This window comes from Pyrus communis, chromosome 5 (assembly GCF_963583255.1).
Source record: "Pyrus communis chromosome 5, drPyrComm1.1, whole genome shotgun sequence".
Taxonomy (NCBI): domain Eukaryota; kingdom Viridiplantae; phylum Streptophyta; class Magnoliopsida; order Rosales; family Rosaceae; genus Pyrus; species Pyrus communis.
In genome coordinates this window covers 6,094,706-6,107,649 of record NC_084807.1, presented here as the reverse complement: position 1 = coordinate 6,107,649, position 12,944 = coordinate 6,094,706, and the positions used below count along the sequence as shown (strand labels likewise).

General features: G+C 36.7%; 2 protein-coding genes across 2 annotated transcripts; both read left to right on the top strand.

Moving 5' to 3' along the window:
* Positions 1-9,511: 9,511 nt before the first annotated feature.
* Positions 9,512-10,021, top strand: LOC137734191 (uncharacterized). Its single transcript, XM_068473499.1, has one exon. The coding sequence runs from the start codon at positions 9,512-9,514 to the stop codon at positions 10,019-10,021; it is 510 nt and encodes a 169-aa protein (XP_068329600.1).
* Positions 10,022-11,516: 1,495 nt separating this feature from the next.
* LOC137734190 (putative germin-like protein 9-2) lies at positions 11,517-12,146 on the top strand. The gene has a single exon (XM_068473498.1). The coding sequence runs from the start codon at positions 11,517-11,519 to the stop codon at positions 12,144-12,146; it is 630 nt and encodes a 209-aa protein (XP_068329599.1).
* Positions 12,147-12,944: the final 798 nt, after the last annotated feature.

The window sequence follows — 12,944 nt, the reverse complement described above, 5'->3', positions numbered from 1 at the left end:
GTCTTTGGTTCCTCCGGTTCCTCGTGCCAACATCGTCGGTTGTAAATGGGTGTTTAAGTTGAAACAGAATTCGGATGGCTCGATTGAACGTCATAAGGCGCGTCTTGTCGCCAAGGGGTTTCACCAACAAGCCGGTGTTGATTATTCAGAAACTTTTAGTCCCGTGGTTAAACCTACGACGATTCGCACAGTTTTGAGTTTAGCAGTGCACTTTGGGTGGCCTCTTCATCAACTTGATGTGAAGAATGCTTTTCTTCATGGCTCTCTTATGGAGGAGGTTTATATGCAGCAGCCGCCAGGTTTCGTTGATCCCACTCGCCCTAATTATGTGTGTAAATTGCACAAGGCACTCTATGGTCTTAAACAAGCACCACGTGCTTGGTTTCAACGCCTCAGTGCTTTCCTTGTCCATTCTGGCTTTGTTCAAAGTAGGGCGGATAGCTCCATGTTCACTTTTCATCAGGGTTCTACCATTTTGATTTTTCTTCTCTATGTTGATGACATAGTGTTGACGGGTAATGCTTCTTCTCTACTTCAAACCTTTATTGCAGTTTTGGGTAAGGAGTTTGAACTTAAAGACCTTGGGCGTTTACACTATTTCTTGGGTGTCGAAGTCTCCCATCTATCTTCTGGCCTCCGGTTGACACAAAACAAATATACTCTTGATATTTTGAAACGTAGTAATATGCTTGAGTGTAAACCATGCCCTACTCCAGTTGCTGCCAAGACTTCTTTATCTGCTACCTCAGGTTCACCTCTTCCAGATGCATCCCTTTATAGACAAATTGTGGGCTCACTTCAGTATCTCACGTTAACGCGTCCTGACATCTCCTTTGCGGTGCAAACTGTTGCTCAATTTATGGGACGTCCTACCACTGACCATATGGATGCTGTTAAACGTATCTTGCGATATCTTAAAGGGACTTTGGGCATGGGAATTACGTTCACACCCTCTGCTCAACCATTTCAGCTTGCTGCCTATTCGGATGCGGATTGGGTGGGGTGTCCAGACACCCGCCGTTCTACAACTGGTTTTTGTGTTTACTTGGGGAATAATTTAATTTCTTGGTGTGCCAAGAAGCAACGGACAGTGTCTCGCTCTAGTGCTGAAGCGGAGTATAGGGCTCTTGCCTTTGCTTGTGCCGATACCATTTGGATCCTCAGTTTACTACATGAACTACGGGTGCCTGTTCGTATTCCTGTTTTGATGCATTGTGACAACTTAAGTGCAACGTACATGGCTGCTAACCCCGTGTTTCATGCTCGCACTAAGCATATTGCCCTTGACTACATTTCGTTCGTGAACGAGTTGCTTCTGGTACTCATCGAGTTCAGTTTCTGCCTTCCACATTGCAGCTTGCAGATGTCTTTACGAAGGGGCTGTCTACGGCGCGTTTTCGATCTCTGTGTTCAAACTTTGTCTCCTCCCCGGAGTCAAGTTTGCGGGGGGATGTTGATAAGGTTGTTAGTAGTCATAAGCCGTCCTACCTACAAAGTACAAGCCGTCCTATAAGCCGTCCTACCTACAAAGTATAAGCCGTCCTATAAGCCGTCCTACCCACAAAGTATAAGCCGTCCTATAAGCCGTCCTACCTACAAAGTATAAGCCGTCCTACCTACACACTTGTATCCCTTAATTTAGGGTGATTTGATCTTAATACTTGAAGTCATGTATATAAATCCTTGTAGCCTTGTAGAGAAAGATAATGAGAATCCAAAAGTTTACACTTTTTAAAGACGAAGTATGAAACCTGTTAATGACCCAATAATTAAAGTAATTCTATGTAATTTATCCTAAAAATTATTAACGTAGCAAGCTTGCAGCCACTGCAGAGACACACACAACATAGGAAGCAGCACACACCAATACACGGCCCAACAAAAATTGCTCAACTCACGGCACAAAGAGATATGGCCGCTACACAACAATTATACACGGTGCACAATTGCAAAATCACAACACTTGTACACGGTTTATTATTTATAATTTTGAACAAAATCAAGCTCTTGATGCCAAGAAGAAATACGATAAATACTTAGTTACCTTATTCATTCTCTAGAATTTACAATATATAGGTGTATATTTCTTATTCTACAAGGAATATAATATACTTCGTTACCTATTCATTCTCTAGAATTTACAGTATATGTGTATATTTCTTATTCTACAAGGAATATAATTACAAAGATACAGAAACTAAATATAAGAGATTACAAATCCTAATCCTTCCTAAAATATTTGCAATTACGACTCACATTAACATATATTTCATCTCCCCCTTCTATTTTTAAAATGTATACTTTTTAAAACAATTACTTTTGGTCAGGGGAGGGGAAAAGATTTAAATCTGTTATATAATATAGGCAAGTTTCGTATCCGAGATGTATGTGCAGCATATGCATACTTTATTATGTCTAGCCTATAGTCAGGCTTAGCCAATTCCTTCTTTCTTTTTTTTTATTTAATTTACTTTATTTTTTTTAACATACGATATTATTTACATGAAGAGAGATGAGGGTGGGTTTAACCTCGCAATGAGCTAGCAAAAAATGTGGTTCAAATTTGCCTTTAAGGAGAATCGAACTTAAGACCACTTACTTACAAGTGAAAAAAAAATCGAACCACTAGACCATAGTACTAAGTGCTATAGTTATTTATTAAATAGAAGATTTGATTTTAGACTGAATGTGATAAACTATTTTAGGGGAAACTCAAGAATCGTAAATGACAAATTACACCCTTTGGCAAGCATCCCACGCAAGCAAACTTTTCTTTTTTTAAGTTGATGATTCAGATTAGGATTTAGTCATATTTTGGGTGAGGTTTTCATACCTATTTCCAAGAGGGGTGGATGGGTTTCACTTTCACCTCTATTTGCCCATGAGTCAGGAAACCAATTCCCAAGTCATTCAAACTGAGATTAAGAAAATGGACGTTCCGATTATGAAATTTATACGTTGAAGACATACTCATAAAAGATGGGATAAGATTGCCAGTAGCTTCCCTTGTCGGTTCAGGAACGACAAAATTCTACTTAGCCTGCAAAAGGATGGAAAGCCCTTCAATTGTTTTGGGTAGCTCGGATCTCATTCATAAGACTTAAAATCAGTTGACTCGCCAACACATGCTTACTATCGGGTTCTTGAAGGGTTATCGGAGTGAAGAGATTTAAATGAGCTAATAGCGCATGGACATTGATTTAGTAATTCAAATGTATTATATAAATCAACGGTGTAGGTATCAAGTAACATACTAATAATGAACTATCCATTTATTCGAATGATTTTTATAAGGATGATAGATTAAAAAATTGAACAGTTCTGATTATAAAAATTTTTATAATAAAAATATAGTATTTATAATTGAGGAAATAAGCTCATCCCAGGGAAGTATAAGTTTTATTATCAGGCCAGCGTTTCTCAATATATGCATTTGTTGTGATTGAGCATGCAATTGTTGTTACGTATGCATAACCAAATGCTCTAGTTACCAAAGCTGACAGAAGCCTGCCACATTAGATTGTGCTTTAACTAAATATGAATTTGCACCTTCATCAACTCTGAATATGGTGTTCAAGGAATCAATGAAAGGCAATACTTGAACATACCCCATTGTTGCAGTTAATCAAAGGAGAATTAACAATATATTTAGTAATATCCATTGTAAGTAACTAATTAGTATCCATCCTAAATCCTAAGCTTGTATACGTCTTTGTTGACCAAGTATTATGGCATATTCTACTGTTCGCATTGCTTTCTCTTCTGAAAATTCCACCATTTTATCAGGAACCAAACAAGATCGTCACTGTGGACATAGCTCACTTTTAAGGGTGAATCACTCTTGTTGTCAATTATTTAGCTTTATACACTGAGACTACGAAAAGTTAACCATACTATTCTTGTGTTGACCTTGTTGTCAATTTTAAGGGTGAATCACTCTTGTTATCAATTTTGAGTAATAACAGCTTCGTTGCTTCTGCTCTTAATATGTGCATGCATTCTTATAATCTTCCTTTATATGTACATGCACGGTTAAATAATTTATAAAAATTTAATCTTAACTCATACAAACCCTTTCAACCGTGGCGTCTCATTCGCATAAAACACTGACACGTGTAAAGTTTTCAACACATGCCATTGTACTATTGGATTAAAGACGTCATATGACAATGAACCCGTTTTATATAAGTTGCTCTCCTATTCTTTGCCTATATCCTTTCCCCTTCAGTGTAGTAGCTCTCTGCTTACTCATCACAATAGACTAGCCACCTCATGCTTACACCCACCACAACCTCACGTAAGCTCGATAAGTTTTTGTGTAGGAAAATCAAATTGTGGTTGATGTGAGAGGGAAGGTGGGGCTAAAGTGGGCTAGGGTTAGCATGACAAATTAAGGGTGAGGTATGTTGTGGTGTTCGTGTTTGAAGTTCACGGACACGTGGTCTGGGTGCCAGACCTTAAAAATTTTTCGTAAGACCATCTCCAACCAAAGAAGGACCAAATAACTCGTTTTAGCCCTCCAAGAAATTAATATTTTAATGAATAGTGCAGAGCCATATTTTTTACCATCTCCAACTGAGGCCCAAAGGACCATAGGGCTCATTTTAGCCCTGTCACAAAAAACAGTCTCCAATCGAGGGCCAAAGAGGTATAATATGGAATGTGAAGAATTGAAATAAAGTGCGGTAAAATAGTATGGAATGGTGAAAAATATGTGAGAAATGGTGTAGGAAAAAAATTAGAACTAAATATATATATATATATATATATATATATATATAAAGTAAAAAATTAAAAAAAAAAATGGGCTGTGCGAATGGAAAAGAACAAAAAAAAAATGTGGGCTAGCTAGTGGGCTGGCTGAAGATGGCCAACCGGTTGGTCATTTGGCCTCTTTTTTTTGTCTCGTGGGACCCATGAGCCCTTTGGCTTTGCCTCGGTTGAAGACGGTTTTCAGGTTATTTTCAGCCCTTTAGCCCCTTCAGTTAGAGATGGTCTAAGGTTATCTTCAACCGACCCGGCCAAATGGCTAAAAAAAGCCCATTTTGATAAAAAAATTGTCTTGAACTGAGGGCTAGGCTAAAGGGCTTGTGGCCCCACCAGGCCAAAAAAATCTTAAAACAGGCCAACGGGCTGCCCAAGAACGGCCAGCCCTTCACCTTCGCTTCATCTGCTTCATCTATAGACCTCGTGGCAAGGAGAATTGAGATATGATATATGCAAATTTAGCACATGAAGCTACCACTTTAGGACAAAAAAGGACTTTGAACGGGGTATACCCAGAGGCGCATTTATAAGGACCAGGGTGGTCCTGGGACCCTCCGAACATCGAAGAAACGCTTGTGAAGAACCTCGAAGGACCACCCTAAAACCTAGGCAGTGCTCTATGAAGGACTTGATATGATAAAGTATAGTGAATTAATAAGATAACATAGTAGATATAAGAGCCGCCATTCGCTGGGTTTTATTCGCTGGAGTATAAAATTTCAAGTTGCAGAACCGGCAAAATGAAGAAGAAGGGTTGTCCTTTTGCACCCTGCTTTTTTACTTTTAAGAAACATTGTCGTTTTGCATTCTTTCTATCCCTTTTTCTAATTTGGACCCACCATATTCTATTTAAATATTTTTTTCTATCCCAATTTTGCCTTTCACCCTTTTTTCCATCTCTTGCAGAAGTATTGAATGCTAAATATGTTTTTTTAACCTTTTAAATTAAGGAAATTTAATGAAAAGCTCTTGGTATTATTCACTTTAACGAAAAATCACATTTTTACACTAAAAAGTCAATCCTGGTACTATTCACTTTACCCTTTATTTTGTCCTTATCGTTAAAACTCAAAGTTTTCAAGTCATTTTCATTAGTTTTCCTTTTAAATTACTAGTATGACTTCACCTCTTAATTATTAATATCTCAAGTGAAAAAACATCTTGCAAGTTAAGAGTATTTAAAAAAAAAATAATAATAACCCTTTAATTTACCTGTTCTCAAGAAAGAGCTTTCAAGTTATTAGATGTCAAGAAAATTTGACACTGAAAATTTTAGCAAGACTTTTAATCTCCAAAGAAAAAAACAAGGCTGCTCATATATACATAAAGTACTCAACAAAATGTTTCATATTGAGCTTACATATCGACAAGAAATCTAGAGAGTTACTCACATATCGACATGTGGCACTCGATCTCCGAGATGTAACATTATTGAGATTCCTTATCGACAAGAAATTATTGACATTCCATCTCGAAAAATGATTGAGGTAGTTTAATTTAAGTAATCGTATTAATTCAATTAAAATAATAAAATATGTTTGGCCCATTCGGTTGGAGATGGTTTTTTGTCACAGTTGGCCTATGGCCCTCTGGCCCTTCAGTTGGAGATGGTAAAAAATATGGTATGGTATTGTTCATTAAAATATTAATTTCTTGGAGGGCTATAGAGCTAAAACGACCCCTCTAACCCTTCTTCGGTTGGAGATGGCCTAAGCTCGTGCAAGTTTCACCTTCATCATCCAAGTGGGCCTAAGGTGAGTAAGCTTTCTTTTTAGAACTTTTTACCGCCCTTTTCTACTATAAAAATGTTATACTTACGACCCATATTTATTTTAAGCTTAAAAGTTAAAATAGCCCATGTGTTCTACTTATTGGGTTTTAGTTTCTGTGTTTGTAAGGAAAAAATGTATATAAATGTTAAATTTCAATATTAATTAAGAAATTTAATAACGAAAATTGATAATTTCTTCTTGTAAGCCCTTCTTCAACCCTCGGCTAAAACTCAAATTTCCACTTCTATTCCCCTCCAAAACTCAACCCAATCCAAGGCTAAAATGTGGCCTAAAACCTAAAACTCAAATGGAAGCCAAATTTAGCCCAGGATTAGTAGGGCTGGCCCACTATATATATATATATTATTTAGTTTTATATTTATAAATTCATTGAATCCAACGGTTAAGATCTAATTTGATGAAATTCAACAGTAAAAAAATAATTTAACTGTCCAAATTTAAATCTAACGGCTAAAACAATTAAAAAAAATCTTTCATTTGTTTCATATTTTTTTCATAGTGTTTAACGAGTTTCATGGTGTCGGTTAGTGATTTTTTCAGTATTTGTTAGAATCTAAATATTTTTAGGTTAAAATGTTCATAAAATTAAATTAGGATAGTCTACATAATTTTTTATTTTAAAAAAGTTACTTTAAGAAAAAAATTAGTCTAAATTCATTCTTTAATAATTTGGGGCTAAAATTTTAGACCAAAAGGGTTGGAGCAGAAAAGCTGTTTCTGGGTTAAAACCTAAATTTTCTAGGCTAAAAATTTTAGGTTTTAGGCCAATGGTTGGAGATGGTCTAATCATGCAAAGATTATATCATATAAGAATTTTTAATCTTTTTCTTCAAATTGGAATTCTGTGAAATCTGATTAGATTTTATTTTTCAAAATAAAATGTTAAATATGGGTACATTAGATCTATAAGATTTGTTCTAAGGTTCTCACTAATAGGTTGAAAGTTATATTGCCAGATATTGTATTGCCTTCTCAAAGTGTATTTATTCCAAGCCGATTAATCTCAAATAATTATTTGGTAGCTTCAGAGATCGCTCATTATATGCATAGAAGGAACAATGGGTGGAATGGGGGCGATGGCATTGAAATTAGATATTAGCAAAGTGTATGATCGTATAGAATGGAGTTTTTTGGAGCAAATGATGAGGAGGTTAGGGTTTGCGGAGGAATGGATTCACTGGATAATGATGTGTGTTACTACTGTATCCTATTCATTCAAGCTAAATGGAGAGATTGTGGGTCTTGTACAACCTAAACAGGGCATTCGTCAAGGTGATATGTTGTCTCCGTTTTTGTTTGTGTTATGTGCAGAGGGACTGTCAGGTTTATTTGACTCATGGGAAACACAAGGTCAAATTCAAGGTATCACATTTTCGTGGATGATAGTTTTATCTTTGCTAGGAGTTCTCTCCAGGAATGCTTACAGATGAAGGAGTTGCTACAAACTTATGAACGGGCGTTTGGACAGGCTATGAATCTTGCCAAAAGCAGTGTGGCTTTTAGTAGAAACCTTACGGTTATGGATGCGCAACTACTGGCCGATTGTCTTGGAATGGAAATGGTGGATTATCATGACCGTTACCTTGGTTGACCGATTTTTGTGGGTCGGTCAAAGAAGGAGACTTTCGCATATATTAAAGACTGTCTTTGGAAGAAGCTGAAGTGATGGCGGAGCTCCATGTTGTGTAGTGCAGGTAAAGAAATATTGATAAAAACAGTAGCTCAAGCAATACCACTGTATATGATAAATACATTCTTGTTACCTAAGTCAATTTGTGAGGAGTTGAACTAAATGGTAGCTCAATTTTGGTGGGGCAAGGAAGCAATTAAGTGTCAAATTCATTGGGTGAAGTGGCAAAAATTGTGTAAACCAAAAAGTGAGGGTGGCCTAGGATTTAAGGATTTATATGCTTTCAATAGGATTTAAAGATTTATATGCTTTCAATATGGCGTTGCTGGCTAAGTAAAGGTGGAGATTGATTTAATATCCTCACTCTTTGGTTGCTCGTATTTTTAAAGCTCGTTATTATCCCACAACATATTTTCTACAAGCTTCAGCTTCATCTAATTCTTCTTATTGTTGGATAAGTGTGGCGGCTTCCAAGAATATCATTTAGAGAGGTGCTCGATGGAGGGTTAGAGATGGATTATGTATACAGATAAGGGGGGATAGTTGGTTGCCAAGGGATAGTTTTTATAAAGTGCTTAGTCCCAGACCGGTCAGGGTGCACCCTTCTCTTATCGTGCGTTCTTTGATGGTGGACAACGATGGTATGCATTGGAATACAAGTTTAATTCATAATTCGTTTATGGAGGAGGAAGCAAGATTGATTTGGAGTATCCCTTTGAGTTTATTTAGTCCAGCGGATTCCATGATTTGGACTAAAGAGCCTAAGGGTGTATTTACGACTAAGAGTGCTTACTTTGTGGCACGAACATGTCATGGTCTTGGTAGAGATGAACTGGATGGATCTACACTAAATAAGGTGACAAAATTTCTATGGAAAGCTCTATGGCGTGCAAAGGTCCCGGGGAAAGTCAAAATATGTGTTTGGCATGGGTGTATGAACGCATTGCCAACGAAGGTGAATTTGAAGAATAGATAGACTCTTATAGAGGATATATGTGGGTTTTGTGATAAAGAGGCAGAGACAGTTGAACACGCTTTGTTACAGTGCCCACGGTCATATGCTATTTGGTTTGGTAGTCCATTGGGAATTCGCATGTTCTCGAGGGTAGTGGAGGGCTTTGGTGGGTGGTTGATCAATATGGCAAAAACAGTAACTAAGGATAGTTTTTAGTTGCTTTTTGTGTTGGTGTAGAGCGTTTGGAAGGTCCATAACGAGTTTCTTTGGAAGGGTGTGGATGCATTATCATTGGATATGTAACTTAAAGCCCAAACGTGGCTGTCGGAATTCAAGAAATGGAATGAGGTTCAACCGCACTCAGCAATGGTTGGTGTTCAGAAGTGGAAACATCTGGATTTCGGTTGGATAAAGTGTAAATTTGATGCTGCTTGGGATGAGAATGGTTCGTATGGGGGTATAGGGATTGTCGTTCGAAACTCAACAAGAGGTTTCATGGCAACAATGGTGGTTCAGGAGATGAGAGTCAGCTCGGCGATGCATGCAGAGGCTGATGCTGCACAGGCCGCAGCTATGTTTGCTCGACATTGGAGTGAGGAACAAGTGCAGGTGGAAGGGGATGCTCTCATGGTGGTTGCTGATATTAAGAATGCAGGAACAACTTTGCATGGTAATTTTGGTCACCTGTTTGCTGATACACGGCTGATCCTTCAAGGGTTTAAGCAATGGAAGATTTCTTTCGGACCAAGAGAGACGAACAGAGTGGCACATCGGCTTGCACAGTTGAGTCTAATGCTTGATCACCTAATTTCTTGGTTCGAAGAACCCCTTGATGTTATTTTTGATTTATTATTGGAGGATAGTCTTAATAGTTAATTTGGTGCGGGATACTCTTTTTTCCTTCAATCAGGTTGAAAGCCTGGACAAGGTTTTTATTGAGGTCCACTGTTAGCACCCTATCCTCGATTATGTATGTATTTCTACAATTCAATGAATATTGTAAAAAAAAAAAATATGGATACATTATAGTTAAAAAAGAGAATAGATTTTACCTAGGCACATTTTACATAAAAAAAAATGGGTACATTTTATATAAAAAAAGATTCGTATGTTTTACATAACAAAGTGGTACATTTTTATATATATAAAATTGGTACATGATTAATAAATTAGGGATAAGAGATTAAAAAAATTATTAGTACAAATAAAAGTTTAAAAATATGGGCATAAAAAGAAATTAATTATATGGATACAAATTAAAACTAGAAAGAAAATTGGTACAAATTAAAAAAAAAAAATGGTTGCAAATTTAAAATGGGTAAAAATTAAAAATACCGATATATGACACAAATTTTAGCCTTAAATATAAATACACCAAATGTAACTTTTTAACGATACATTTGGAAAATTAAATTTAAATATGCTGACATGTAACAAGTGAATAAAATCACAGGACCTTGATAAAAAAATTCAAAAGAATAAGGTTTCAATCAATTAAATAGAAAAAAGAGGGATGAGAACCTAATTTCTCGTTTAATACATTTAGATGAATAATAGATTTCCAATTCGAATGTTCTTTTATACGGATAATCTTCAACTAAGGATTAAAAAATTGAACGATTCTGATTATGAAATTCATACCACAAAAATACATGCGTTGTGTTTGAGCATGCAATTGCTGTTACATATGCTTAACCAAGTGCCCAAGTTACCCCAGTTGCCCGAAGCCTGCCACATTGGATTTTGCGTTAACTATATAAGAATTTGCATCTTCATCTCTGAATATGGGGTATAAGGGATCAACGATGGAAGGCAATACTCGAATGTACACTGTTAATCAAAGGAGAATTAATAATATACTTAGTAATATCCATTGTAACCAACTAATTATTAGTATTCAATATCTCCTAAGCTTGTAATGATCATCGTTGACCAAGTATGCGAGATATTCCACTAGCTAGTGCGCATTGCTCGCTTATACGTGCTTTGCAACGATTGAGGGGTACTTATTTTAACTCCCCTCATTTTCATATGTCCAAAAGTAGGCAGATCTCTCTATGTATCTGCCATGAAAAAAATTGTAATTGCGTTGTTGCGCTACTTAGCTGTGTACAGTTAGTTCCTAAATAATATTCTTGCCGGCTTTTGGCATGTTTCAGTCAGGACAAAGAGAAGGAGAAATGACATAGAAAATTTCAGCACCACCATGCACACAACAATATATACACATTCCTATAGAAACTGATTAGCTCCTACAAACCCCTATAAATACCGAGTCAGTGATCGATGCAATGCACTACAAACTCCACAAACAAAACCCTAAAGAGGAACAGCGGCATTATATACATCCCATACATTCTAGTTGTCTGCCATGGCTTTGGCTATGAGATTGATTCAAGTACCGATCATATTAGCATTTTCCTTGGCCACCTTCGAAAGGGCATTACTAGCAAGCGATCCTGACATTATTTCAGACTTTATAGTCCCACCGAATTACAACGGCACGGTTGATGGAACGTTCTTCACTTTCACTGGATTTCGTGGCATCTTCGATCAAGCTCCTCAAACCATTAAGGCAGGAAAGGCAAGCAGTGTTGAGTTCCCCGCTCTCAATGGCCAAAGTGTGTCGTATGCAGTCCTTCAGTTTCCTCCTAACTCGCTATTACCACCTCACACCCGCCCCGACGCAACTGGATTGTTGTTTCTTCTTGATGGTACCTTGGAAGTAGGGTTGATCGACACAAAAAACAATCTCTATACGCAAAAGCTTCAAACTGGAGATCTGTTTGTTTTTCCCAAAGGGTTAGTCCATTACCAGTACAATTCGGATCCTCAGTTGCCAGCCACTGCCATTGCAGCATTCGGAAGTGCAAGTGCTAGAGCAGTTACAGTCCTGCCGTCTGTCTTTGGCACCGGAATCAACAACATGATCCTTGCCAAATCATTTAAGACAGATGTTAGTACCATTGAGAATATCAAGACTGGCTTCACAACCCAATAGCTCCTACATAACAAAGTGCGATCCAGCTTAATAATTTGCTTATTATGCTAACTTTGATTGATTACTTTGTGTTTTGGATTTGTTGATGTATGCAGGTTTTCCCTGTAATTCTATCATTTTTTTAGCAGTACTTATATTCATCAGAAAGAATAATACTGCGCTTATATATTTCTACTAAGAAGCGAAGTCCTCACTACCCACTAACGTGGCAACATTTCACCGTACAAATATCATAATCAAATTTGTCGTCTTTTTTTTTTATTATTTTTTTATTTTTATATCACAATCAAGGTGCAATGTCTAGAAAAATTCTAAACACGATAATCCTTTTCTACTTTAACTTGGCTATATAGATCTATAAAATTGTTCATTCTCTTTATTATCATCTAATAATCATGTTTGTAATGGTTCAGTCTCATTTCATGGAATCAGATTGTCGCAACTTGGAAAGGTACTCTTATACTTGCAATGGAATTCAGATTGCATTCTTATTACAGTGTTAGGAATAAAAGCTATAAGTTACGGTTCATTAGGCGAAACATGTATCTTGTTGGTTGCATCTCATGTTGTTTCTAAGATCATGACACCCCCAAGAAGTATTCCAGAAAGTTGTTTCTAGTGAACGAATATGCCCTAATATCGTTCATTGTGACTGTTAATTAAACTTAATTAAGAACTTGTCCAATATTGCAGCCAAGTACGTTTCATTTTTTTAAATAAAGTATGTGTGTCTATACATATACATATACATACATACATATATATATATATATATATATATATTGTTAGAAAGAATAA

What these genes read in the sequence shown, in the direction of transcription:
- LOC137734191 (XM_068473499.1), top strand. Translation starts at nt 9,512, where the DNA reads ATGGTTGGTGTTCAGAAGTGGAAACATCTGGATTTCGGTTGGATAAAG.
- LOC137734190 (XM_068473498.1), top strand. Translation starts at nt 11,517, where the DNA reads ATGGCTTTGGCTATGAGATTGATTCAAGTACCGATCATATTAGCATTT.